This window comes from Mustelus asterias, unplaced genomic scaffold, assembly GCF_964213995.1.
Source record: "Mustelus asterias unplaced genomic scaffold, sMusAst1.hap1.1 HAP1_SCAFFOLD_87, whole genome shotgun sequence".
In the NCBI taxonomy this organism is placed as follows: Eukaryota; Metazoa; Chordata; class Chondrichthyes; order Carcharhiniformes; family Triakidae; genus Mustelus; species Mustelus asterias.
In genome coordinates, this window is record NW_027590140.1 from 1046984 (window position 1) to 1060530 (window position 13547).

At 46.2% G+C, this 13547-nt stretch overlaps 1 gene segment (V, D, J or C); it reads right to left on the reverse strand.

Moving 5' to 3' along the window:
• Nucleotides 1-8703: 8703 nt before the first annotated feature.
• Nucleotides 8704-12433, reverse strand: LOC144484040 (T cell receptor alpha variable 19-like). The segment is given in 2 exon segments: nucleotides 8704-9065; nucleotides 12379-12433. Coding segments are annotated over 2 exon segments (417 nt in total).
• Nucleotides 12434-13547: the final 1114 nt, after the last annotated feature.

The window sequence follows — 13547 nt, forward strand, 5'->3', positions numbered from 1 at the left end:
TGTCATTGGTTAGATCAGCAGCGCAACTTTTAAGTGTATTTATTAGTGTCGCAAGTGGGCTTACATTAACACGGCAATGAAATTATTGTGGAAATCACCTAGTCGCCACACTACGGCGCCTGTTCTGGTCAATGCACCAACCAACACGTCTTTCAGTCTGTGGGAGGAAATCAGGGCACCAGGAGGAAACCCACACAGACACGCGGAGAACATGCAGACTCCGCACAGACCATGACCGAAGCTTGGAATCGAACCCTGATCCCTGGCACTGTGAGGCAGCACTACGAACCACTGTGCCACAATAACATAATAATTAACCAGCAGAACCACAGGCTTCCTCTGGAAATTGATCTATTTTTAAATTAATTTGATTCCAAAAACTGGGCAAACCTCCTTTTGAAGCACCTCCCGATCCCGAAATCTCTAATATCTGGAAGGACAGGGGCAGCAGACACAAGGGGACATCACCTCCGGTCACACACCATTCTGACTTGGAAATGTATCGCCATTCCTTTAGATATGCTGGGTGCGAAAACCCTTCAAATCACTTTACGAATAATACCTTTAAGATTTTGTGTAGCGGGCAAAAGACTAGAAATGTGAGGAAGCAAAAGTGCAAGAAAGTGAGAAATAAAGATTTCAAAATGCAAACTAAAAAGGTACGAACAAAATATAAAGAAATCCATAAATAAAGGGAAATGCATTTCCTCTCAACTGACTCGCATTTCCATTGCGTCTATTTGCAGTGCTGAATTGTTTGAAACACATCTCTCAAAAGAAAACCACTGGAAAATGTATCATTGACGACCTTGCACATTTTTGGTGATCGGGACAGTGTACAGTTCCCTGACTCACCGTCAGAGGGCGCTGTCATCGCATGTTTCTCCTCGTTCCCAACCGGGAATTCCTGAAAAAAGTTTCGTGGAGCGATTCCCAGTGGCAGCCGCACCCGGAGCCTTATTTCACTGCTCAGCCTCTGATCCGCCTTACCCGCCCTTGTATTATTTAAGATGATGCCGCCGATGTCCACTATTCAGTACTGGTTATATCAGCAATGTGCTGGGCCGGGAATCTGTATTCCCGCTCCCGCAGAAGATTCCCGAATCTGCGGAGTTACAGACTGACATAAAGGGAAGCGGAACCACAGTTCATCGCTTTTCATCATGATCATTATTCGTCAGCACGTTTTCCCAGTTATAAATATCTGTTGTCCTCCTGACTGCTGTCACTCAAATCTTACTGTCGCGAAAGAATGATGACTTATTTGTTAAAAGCAAATTTCTGCGGATGCTGGAACCTGAACCCAAAAGGGAAAACGTTGGAAACTCTCAGCAGGTCTGGCAGCATCAGTAAGGAGAGAAAAGAGCTGATGTTTCAATTCCAGATGACCCTTTGACAAAGCTTTATAGTCAGATCTTTTCTCTGTTACACATGCGGCCAGACCTGCTGAGATTTTCCATGACTTATTTGTTATTCTTCGGTCTTTAATCTGTCATGTGCAGTTTCCTGTTCTAGCCCTCAGTCCACTGATTCTGATCCCGGTTTCCGCCCTTTCACTAACCCCTGGATTTGTTCTGCCAGGGTATCGAACTGGGGAATAAATTTCCTGCAGTAACTAAACAAACACATCACCCGCCGTGCCCCGCGCATTGTTGTGGGTCGGAGCATGTTAGCGATGGCGGTTTTGCGGTCTGTGGGAAGAATCTTGTTTCCCTGAATTATGTCACGACCCAAGTATCGTACTGTAGTCTGTCCGATCTGAGCTTTTCTTGGGTTTTCCTTGAATTCCGTCATCTCCAATGTGCACAATCCTGTGGCCCGAGCTCCCAAATGTTCACGCTCAGTCTCCGAGGCTATCAGGAGGTCATCGACGCATTGTAAGATAGTGCTATTATATGGGGCGAGATCGGATTTTTCTAAGTCCCTATTCATGACTCGGTGGAAGACGTTTGGGCTGTTATGAAACCCTTGCGGTTAGCGGGTCCAGGTATCTCGCTTTCCCTTTGAAGTAAAAGCAAACTTCTCCTGTGATTCCGGATCTAAAGGGACGGACCAGAATCCATTTGCTATGTCTAGGATTGTGAAAATTCTGTATTCTGGGCGGAGTCCATTGAAGATGGTCGTTGGACTGGCCACCATAGGGTGTTCCCTCAGGGTCACCTTATTTAGAGCGGTGTAATCTATAGTTAAATGGTAACATCCGTCCGGTATCCAGATCGGTCACACTGGCGAGTTGGTGACCGAGACCGCTGGACGTAGGATGCTTTGCCGGACTAGTTCCCGCACTATCTCTTCCTTGGCCTTCAGGGACTCTGGCTTGATGGGATATTGTCGGTGCGGCGGGTATGTTGGCCCTGCAATCTTTTCTGAGGTCGTTTGTATAAGACCACAATCCTGCTTACTAGTCGCCCACACCCCGGGAATGGCCTGGCATAACTTCCCAAATGCTCCATCCTTTGACCAATCTCTTGTCAGGGGGTCCGTGTTTGCGCTGGCTATCTTGGGAACATTCCGCAAAGAGGCCCATTTCCCGACCATCCGGTCTTTGTGTCACTTTTTGGCGGTCCCGATTAGCTGTCCACTTCGGGCATTTACAATTGCCCCTAATTCCTCTCGGTCGTCCATTCCCAAGATGGAGCCCTCAGGTTAGGACATACCCAAAACTGAGCGGGCAGCATTATTTCATCTATCTCTAGTAATGTTGGTTCGCTTTTATATGCATTAATTTTCTCTTCCCCCCCACCTCCCCCACACCACCACCACCACTCCAATTACCGTGATGTGGTGTGGGGTAGAGGGAATGTCCAAATTAATTAAAGGCACCGAAGCCCCCGTATCAACTAATGGTGCATTAACCCACATACGGGGATCGGTTCCTTTCCAGGGGGCCAACGCTATTCGCGGCATCGGGTCTGGATGATACCGTGCAATCATCTGGTTGACATCAGAGAGATTCTCGTCGGAATCTCTGTCCCTCTCCCGGTACCGTTGGGGCCCCCTGACCTCCTGACCGCCCCCTTTTCCCCAACATTCCCTTGCTTTGTGTCCCATTTTATTACAATTTCTGCATTTCTTTCTATTGTCTCGTTTCGGGGCTCTACATTCGGCGCGATGTTGCCCTGGTTTATGGCAATTATAACATGCCCCCTCTGTCTTTGCAGCGGCAATGGCGCTGGTGTCTGTCATATTCAGCGGGGCAACGACGACTACCTTAGATTTCTGGTGGTTATCTACAACCGTTGCCCAACTTTCCAAATCACCATAATTGTTAAAAGATACCAGCCCTGACTTTAGTATCGCCTCGTGCTCAAGACTAAGTCCGTCATGATATAATTGGAGGAAGGCTGGGGTCTGCCGATCGGCATTTGGCACACCGCTATGTGCACGGAAAGATTCAACTTCCTGTTCCCATATTCTTGTGCTCCTTCTCCTTTGTTTTGGGTGACCCCTACGATGGCATTCCAATTTCCGGGAACCTGACCTAGGGTATCAATTACGTCGGCGTTAAAAGCCAGGAAGTCTTGGGCGTTTGCGGTCAGCTCCGCAGACCAAGTTCCATCCTGGTGGGCACCCTGCAATCGCAGCCAGTAGTTTTCAGGCATGAGGATGAAAGTACCCAGACTGCCTCCTTCCACCTGTGTGACCTCATGTCTCAGCCCATCCAAATTCCTGCCTTTATAAACCTCCATACGCTCGACTATTCCCCAGTTCAACTGGCTTGAGTTCTTCCGGGATTCTGCTGCCTGCTGCCTGCATTTTAACTCGTTCCAAGGCCTGGTCACACTACATCCCTGTGCTCCCATTCCAGTAACATCTCAATGTTAAAATCCCTCCCTAACCTTGCCCCCGTTTATCTCTGTAACTTCCTCCAGCCCAACAGCCCTGCGGTTTCAATCATTCTGCCCATCCCTCATTTTAATCAGACACCCACTGGCAGCCATGCCTTCAGTTGCCTCCAAGTTCTGAAGCATCCTCCCTAAAGCTCTCTGATTCTCCTCATTTTTGTTCTAACTCGCCCCGCAACATCCCGATTGTGGATTTGATGGCAGACCTGCATTACTTTAAGCTTCTGCCAGAAAACTGCGTTACTACTGTGCGGCTTCAGTACAGATAATTTATCCAGCAATGCCATAGTCTCCCCAGGGGATAGGGAGACATATAGAATCATAGAATCCTACAGTGCAGAAAGAGGCCATTCGGCCCATCGAGTCTGCACCGACCACAATCCCACCCAGGCCCTATCCACACATCCCTACATATTTACCCACTAACCCCTCTAACCTATGCATCCCGGGACACTAAGGGGCAATTTATCATGGCCAATCAACCTAACCCGCACATCTTTGGAGTGTGGGAGGAAACCGGAGCACCCGGAGGAAACCCACGCAGACACGAGGAGAATGTGCAAACTCCACACAGACAGTGACCCAAGCCGGGAATCAAACCCAGGTCCCTGGAGCTGTGAAGCAGCAGTGCTAACCACTGTGCTACCGTGCCGCCCATTATGTCAACCTCAACTGAGGTGGTCGTGCTGGTGCCCCCGGGGGCTACTCCCCACATTCCCAGTTCGGCAGGAATCGCTGGGATGTATTCAATCTTTCCAGGGGCTGCTGTAAATTGAGTCTCTGGGTCATAAGGGGCGGGGCGTCCCGCTTCCTCCCGAAACCTTTACTGAGCAGCTCTAACGTCTTTGTTGTCCAATCTACATCCACGGTATAAGACGGGATTTGTTCCGTGACTGCTGGCAACACTGTCTGTCCTGTCAAAACTGACAGCTGTTGTTTTGTGCTGTTAACATATGCATTTACCTTTTCTGTCAGAACTACATGGGCACGAAGTATTAACACCAATGCCTTTTCATCCTTTACTTTCATTTCGGCCTTCCACCACTCCCACTGGTTTTCTGGGGGGTCGTGGGGCTTCCAACCTGATTTGTCAATAACTTTCTTATTTTTCTCCGCGGCTCAAGGAGCCTTCTGGCCCCCATTCGAGCTCGCTTTCCTTACTTATAATGATTGGGTGGGATTAGAACCGTTAGAAATCCACTCTCAGAAGTCCACGCTTACATTCGCGCTACTTGGAGTGGACACGTCTCTTGGCTAATTGTCTGACACAAGTCGGTTACTTATTCTAATACAATAAACAATATCCGGCAATGCCTACGTCTCTTAACGAAATACCCACTGCCGTTTTGTCTGCTGGCCACACCCTATTCACAAGTTCGGAAATTCGTCAGTCGCCGAACATCACCCATGTCCCGGGATATGTCTGTACTGATAATGAGTAAATATACTCACCCGGTCCTCTGATGGCATCGGTCGACTGAGAAATCCGAGTCACGGCACCAAACTGTTAGCGGGAGAGAATCTCAAATAAATCACTCAACACTCAGGGTTGGTCCTCGCATCAAACGGTTTATTTTCGCCGGCGGGGAGATAGCTTCTGTTAAACCCAGTGCCTCTTTCCGATGAACAAAGGAAAAACATCCATTCTTATACATTTTTCAAACATCTACACAGTCCATCACAGCTGGACCTTGTCCAATAATATTGATTACAGATTACATACAGCTGTCACATATCCAATGAAAACGGTATTACGTAAGGTGGGCTTGTGCATGATCAGCTCGTGGTCTCATGGACACGACTCATGGTACCTCAGTCAATATTATCGTTCTTTCTCCCATCTGGAGTCCTTGAGTGTGCAATACTCCTTGCCCAGTGGGCCTCCTTATCATCTCCCATGACTGTCCTCCCTAATCCTCCGTGTCTGGTTTTCATCCGAGACCTCAGATCATAGACTGGGACCAGTCACCAGTATCTGTGTTCTATTGTATACAAGCTTATGCTCAAGCCAGCTAATGATGTTCAGGAATGTGGCCAAAAGCTAGCATCCATCTTGTGTCGTTTTACTATCCTGAGCTCCTTTTAACATGGTGGAGTTTTCATGCATGCCCTTTGTGATCGTATAACAGTAAATTCATACATATTTATTATATATTATTTATTCCTACTCATATAAATTGCTATACAGGCACCTTTGAATATAAATTGTTATACATGCAGCTAAACCAAGGATATTGTTTCCTCTTAACCTATTCTTTAAATCTCCCCTCAACATCATCTTCCGTCGAATAATTTCAACCAATTGTTCTCAGTAATTCTTTTGTTATTCAATATTTAATGTCAATACGCTATTTAACACAAATGTCCTCATTATGAATTGAATATCTCTGCATTTGAATATCACTGAATAGCAAACATAACTGACCAACAAATGGAATCGAGTCACCGGGTAATACAGATTCCATGGTGCTCTATTTGCGATTGACCACATTCAGCTTTTGAACAAAGTCAACTATCTTTGAATGGAAGAGATTGAAGAATTATCTGTTAGTTACACTTGAGCCTTTTTTATTAGGGGCGTGAAACATTCAGGCACATAAATTCCGGCAATCTATGGGATAGTCCAATAGATCCGCACTGAGTCTCGATTTCCTCATCTGTCTGAGTATTTCTGCAGCTCAGAAACAGCTGCACAGTGGGAGGACCCCGTCACTGTGGTCCATGTAGCTACCAATGACATAGGTAGGACAAAGGAGGAGGATTTGCATGGTTAGTATGAGGACCTAGGTATCAAATTAAGAAGCAGGATCTCAAAGTTCATAATCTGTGGATTATTACCTGATTCACTTGCTAATTGTCTTAGGACAAATCAGATCGGAGGGATGAATGTGTGACTCAAGGACTGATGTTGGGAGCATGGTTCTGTTTCATGGGACACTGACACCAGTACTGGGGAAAACAGTTTAAAACTAAAAAGTGGACAGGGAATCAAATTAGGGGCAAGGAATCAAAAAAATTATATAAATGACTGGATGAAGAGAAGTTTGGCAAATTTGCCGATGACACAAAGATAGGTGAGAAAGTAAGTTGTGACGAGGACATACGGAGGGTTCAGAAAGACAGAAAGATTAAGTGAGTGGGAAAATATCTTGCAAATGGAGTAGAATTTGGGCAAATGTGAAATTGTCCATTTTTGCAGGAAGAATGAAAAAGAAGCATTTTGTCTAAATGGTGATAGATTGCAGAGCTCAGAGATTCAGAGGTACTTTGAGTGTCCGAGTGCATAAATCACAAAACACGAATAAGCAGGTAAAGCAAGTAATTAGGAAAACTATTAGAATGTTTTCATTCATTGTGAAGGGAATTGAATACAGAACTAGGAAGATTATGCTTCAGTTGTACAGGTCACTAGTGAGACCGCATCTGGAGTACTGTGTACATTATTGATCACCTTATTTAAGGAAGGATGTAAGTATGCTGGAGACAGTTCGGAGAAGGTTTATCAGACCAATACTTGAAATGATGTGGAGATGCCGGTATTCGACTGGGGTGGGCACAGTAAGAAGTCTCACAACACCATGTTCAAGTCCAAAAGTTTTATTTGGAATCACGAGCTTTCGGAGTGCTGCTCCTTCCTCAGGTGAGGAAGGAGCAGCGCTCCAAAAGCTCGTGATTCCAAATACACCTGTTGGTCTTTAACCTGGTGCTGTGAGACATCTTACAATGCCTGAAATTGATGGGCTGTGTTATGAGGAATGGTTGGACTGGCTGGAGTGTATCCGCTGGAGTTTAGAAGAGTAAGTGGCGACTTGTTCCTGCAGGGTCTTGACAGGAAGGAGGCAGAGAGAATGCTCCTTCTTGTGGGATAATCTAGAACTAGGGGTCACCCATTTAAAGTAGGGATGAGATTCCTTCTCCAAGTGTCGTGAGTCTTTGGAGCTCTCTTCCTGAAAAGGTGGTGGAAGCAGAGTCTTTGAATATTTTAAGGCCGAGGTAGATGGATTCTTGGTAAGCAAGGGGGTGAAAGGATATTAGGGGTCAGCCGGAATAAGATTTAAGGTTACGAGCAGATTAGAGAGTAAAGGCCCATTCTGCTCAATCTCTTCTCATTGGCAGTCCTGTCATTCCACGAAGCAGTTGGTGAACATTTCTTTCTCTTCCTCTGGGGCAATTCTCTGGGTAAGAAGACCCAAACTCTGCAGCGTGTTCCAGGTGCGGTTTCACCAAACTCGACAAAATTGCAGAAAGATTTCCTCACTCTGAAACTGCATCCCCGGGGAATAAATGCTAACCGACCATCTGCATCCTAATGTCCTACTGTATCTACATGCTGTCTCTTTGTGATTTGAGGACAAGTATTCTCTGATTCTCTCTGAACTTTTCTCCGTCTCTCACCTCTTTCTGAACTTCCTCCTTTTCCATTCTCACTCTCAGTCTGTAGGGTGTTGGGAAATTCGAATCAGCTCTGGCTGCAGTATCTCGACTACTTCATCATCGACCTGTTGGGGTTGGCCCTGGCCATCTACAAGTGCCAGGTGATGGGGCTGCTGCCCACTCACGCCTCCGACTGGTTGGCATTCATCCAGCCATCCCAGGTGAGAGCGGCACTCGGTATGTGAGGGGGAGCCAGGAAAATAGGAAGAGGAAACCATGCAGGGCTCTGGAGCCTGAGAGATTGAGTAGATTGTGCCAAATTTGTTTTATGCATTTGTGGGGCATGGGCATCGCTGGCTGGTCACCATTGATTGCCCATCCCCAGTTGCTCTTGTTAATTAGATGTGTTTGAGTGGCTGACATCCTCGTTGTGATTACATCTTCCCGAGATTCTTGACAATCTCAACTGGCAGGAACCGCAGTTTCAATCGGAAGACAGTTTTTGTACAGGGTTGGCGCTGTTTTCAATTACTGTGAGTCCCAGGGCGCAGTAATACACGGCAGCGTTAATCGGCTGCAAGTCCATGATGGTTAACCTTGTGGTGGAGTGTGACAGCTGCAGGTCTGAAGCAAAACGGTTTCCTAACGCCGAGCCTTTCCATTCCACGGTATCCCAAGACCTTCTCCATACAATAAATTGGGGCTCCTTCGCTGGTTGCTGCAGGTACCAATGTACATAGTACCAACCTTCTGTAGTGCTATAGGTACATTTTATAGTCACGGCTTCACCTTCTCTCACGCTCGCTGATGCCCGAGACTGAGTAACTGAATCTCCATCACTGTGACCTGCAATGTGTTCAGGAAGAAGACAAGACCGTAGGTTAACACAACACTAACATTTCAGTTCGAATAGAACACGATTGGAATCATCCTTACCGACAATGAGTATCCCAAACACAATCCAGACTCTGAATACTTTCATGGCTGCTGCGAAGTCCGAATCTCTTTCCCTTTATAATGTCAAACCCGAACCGGGACAAACACCTACGCAGGATTCAATTGGTTAAACTCACTTCCTCCTCCAGTGTTTTCCGGCAATGACGCAATCGTTAATATACCCGCCAGATATTTAAATCAGATTAAAATGAGGGCCGTGGACAGCTGAATTTCTTTCACCGACTGTATTAAATATGTACTGGTGGAACCAGTCACTCAGCGAGTACGGTCGAGTGAGCATGCTGAACTGCAGCTTTACTGAGGTCTGAGATTCATTTCCTGGGGCCGAGTTGGTCAGTTTCCGCCGCAATATTCATTCCATTCAGAGCTGGATAGTGGATTAACTTCAATGTCAAGTGCTGTTCAGGGTTACACTGACATGTTCCCCACACGACCCAGGCATTGAGCCGGATTGTCTCTGCCCGCTCTGTAAAAGAGGAGTTGGATATTTAAGGTATCCTTTTGTCAACCACGCCATCAAGTTTCAGGATGTCCCTTGTGTATCCAGTGATGCTGTGAGAGCGGTAGGGCGATGAATTGTCTGGCAGTGAATGTAAGTATCCAGAGCTGTGCTGCAGTCAGTGTCTGTTTCGGGGATTCATTCCAAAGCTTTATTGGGCTTAATATTCAATGAACGAATGGTGACTTGGATGGGATCTCATTGCTGGAAGCTTGCTTTCCAGCCTAATGTAAATTGTTATTTCGTGTTCGTGGCCTCTTCGTGTTAAGTGGAAAGTGTAGAATGTAAAACTTCGAGGCAATTCTGTTCGAAAAGGACAGGGAACAATCAGCCAATGGACTAAAGGAATTTCAATTCTCACATACCTTCGAGGCAGCGCCCAGTGAGCAACAGTAAAACCACTGCGGAAATTGAACAGGCTGAATACAACCGACAACTGAAAGAAATTAGGGCGAGTTCTCAGGACGGTTGGAAACCACTAACAAGAACAGGGAGGAAACAACTCAGATGCAGAAATAAAACGAAATCAACTTGCAAATATTTCTAATAGAAGTAAAACGGTAGAATCGATGGACGGAAACAGACAATTAGCAGACAACACCTTGCAGTGTTGAACTACGGGCAAAGGTCGATCAATGACCCACAGATATACATTGTCAGTTTGGATTAATAGGTGCGGACGAATATCTCTGCCCTGTGCTGAACCTTGATATGTACAGGGAAATAAAACTGCTGATTGTCCTTTGCGCAATCTAATCTAGACAGCAAATTATTATGTGAGAAGACTGAACATTTCTGATTTAGTTTACTGGTTCGTATTTCACCAATATATTTATTGGCAGATATTTAATAAAAATAGAACCATACTCCGCCAAAAAAAAACACAATTATGTCAACAGTGGCAATAATTTGAAGGTGCTGCCAATGTACTCATTTGCCCTTCTTCGGTCCCCTTGGCACAGGGATCTTGTCCTGTCCCAGAAGTCCCTCTTCCCCACCTCAATTACCGTTTGAAAGTCAATGTTAAATCAGCTCCCACATCCACCCTTTCCGCTGTTCACTTCAGGTGACTGCAATTCTCTGTGAAAAAAAAGGTCTGAAGATCTGCCACTCTTGTTTATTTCCAATGATCAATGCATTTTGAAACAAATTCAATTAAACAAATTGCCGCAACAGGCAGGTATTCACCCGATTGATAAGTTTTCCCGGGGTAAACAGTGGCTAAACAAACAATCATTTTATTTCTATCCTGCAGATTCCAGCTGATCCGTGTAACCCAGTTCAATTCTCCAATCCTCTGCCGCAGGTGACAAGGTTACCTTAAGCTGTGAATATTCAGGGAACTGTCAGCATTCTGGTACTGTCAGTCCCCAGGACAGGCTCTGAAATACTTGCTTCGGACACACACTTCGGGAGAGGGGAAGAAAAAAAATGCTGCCGGGTACAGAATTTCTGTTTATACCCATTCTTCAGTCAAAATCTGCAAGTTCGAAATCTCCAAACGACAACTGAGCGACTCTGCTGTGTATTACTGTGAACTGAGTGGACGTACGGCACAGTGACACAAAACACGGAGTGAGCTGTACAAAAACCTGGACATGGTGAGGATTACTGCCACAGTGATACAGAACACGGAGAGAGCTGTACAAACATCTGAACATGGTGCGGATTACAGACACAATGATACAGAACACGGAGAGAGCTGTACAAAAACCTGCTCATGGTGAGGATTACAGATGATGTGGAGATGCCGGTTTTGGACTGGGGTAAACACAGTAAAACGTCTCACAACACCAGGTTAAAGTCCAACAGATGTATTTGGTAGCACAAGCCACTAGCTTTCGGAGCGCTGTTCCTTCATCAGGTGAGTGGGATTTCAGTTCACAAACAGGGCATATAAGGACACAAATTCAATTTACAAAATAATGGTTGGAATGCGAGTCTTTACAGGTAATCAAGTCTTAAAGGTACAGACAATGTGACTGGAGAGAGGGTTAAGTACAGGTTAAATAGATGTGTATTGTCTCCAGCCAGGACAGCCAGTGAGATTTTGAAAGCCCAGGCAAGTCGTGGGGGTTACAGATGGCGTGACATGAACCCAAGATCCCGGTTGAGGCCGTCCTCATGTGTGCAGAACTTGGCTATCAGTCTCTGCTCAGCGACTCTGCGTTGTCGTGTGTCGTGAAGGCCTCCTTGGAGAACGCTTACCGGAAGATCAGAGGCTGAATACCCGTGACCGCTGAAGTGTTTCCCTACAGGAAGAGAACACTCTTGCCTGGTGATTGTCGAGCGGTGTTCATTCATGCGTTGTCGAAGCGTCTGCAAGGTCTCCGCAATATACCATGCCTTGGGACATCCTTTCCTGCAGCGTATAAGATAGACAACGTTGGCCGATTTGCAAGTGTATGGACCGTGTACCTGGTGGATGGTGTTCTCACGTGAGATGATGGCATCTGTGTCGATGATCCGGCATGTCTTGCAGAGGTTGCTGTGGCAGGGTTGTGTGGTGTCGTGGTCACTGTTCTCCTGAAGGCTGGGTAGTTTGCTGTGGACAATGGTCTGTTTGAGGGCCTGGGCTTGCAAAATCTCGCTAACTGTCCTGGCTGGAGACAGTACACATCTCTTCAGCCTGTGCTTAACACAGATAAACCGGATTCTGCAGAACCTACAAAATAAAGCAAAATATTTCTGTGATGCCTTTACCTGCCTTGCATGTGAGTTTGCCCGGGGAAACATAATCGCCTCCATAGCTGGCCATTTTGCCGTAATTGTTTCATTGAAGGGTGTTCGACATTTATTCACTATAGTTGGGGCGACGGTGGCATAGACGTGTTATCACTAGATTAGATATCCAGAGATTTAGTAAGCCAAGTAATACTCTGGGGACACGGCTATGAATCATAGAAACATTGATGATATGGGTAGGAGGAAGTTATTTGGTCCTGCGAGCCTGCTCCTCCATTCATTAGGATCATGGCTGATAATCCAACTCAATAGCCTGATCCTGCTTTTTCCCCATAACGTTTGATCCCATTCGCCCCACGTGCTTTATCCAGCCGCTTCTTGAATAGATTCAATGTTTTCGCATCAACTAGTTCGCGTGGTAATGAATTCCACAGGCACACAACTGTTTGGGTGAAGAATTGTCTCCTCACCTCCATCCGAAATGGTCTAACCTGTATCCTAACCCCAGTTTCTTGGACTCCCCCATCAGAGAACATAGAACATAGAACAGTACAGCACAGAACAGGCCCTTCGGCCCACGATGTTGTGCCGAGCTTTATCTGAAACCAAGATCAAGCTATCCCACTCCCTATCATCCTGGTGTGCTCCATGTGCCTATCCAATAACCGCTTAAATGTTCCTAAAGTGTCTGACTCCATATCACTGCAGGCAGTCCATTCCACACCCCAACCACTCTCTGCGTAGAAAACTACCTCTGAAATTCTTCCTATATCTTCCCCCACGAACCCTATAGTTATGCCCCCTTGTAATAGCTCCATCCACCCGAGGAAATTGTCTTTGAACGTTCACTCTATCTATCCCCTTCATGATTTTATAAACCTCTATTAAGTCTCCCCTCAGCCTCTTCCGCTCCAGAGAGAACAGCCCTAGCTCCCTCAACCTTTCCTCATAAGACCTACCCTCCAAACCAGGCAGCATCCTGGTAACTCTCCTCTGCACTCTTTCCAGCGCTTCCACATCCGTCTTATAGTGAGGTGACCAGAACTGCACACAATGTTCCAAATGTGGTCTCACCAAGGTCCTGTACAGTTGCAGCATAACCCCACGGCTCTTAAACTCCAACCCCCTGTTAATAAAAGCTAACACACTATTGGCCTTCTTCACAGCTCTATCCACTTTGTGGAATT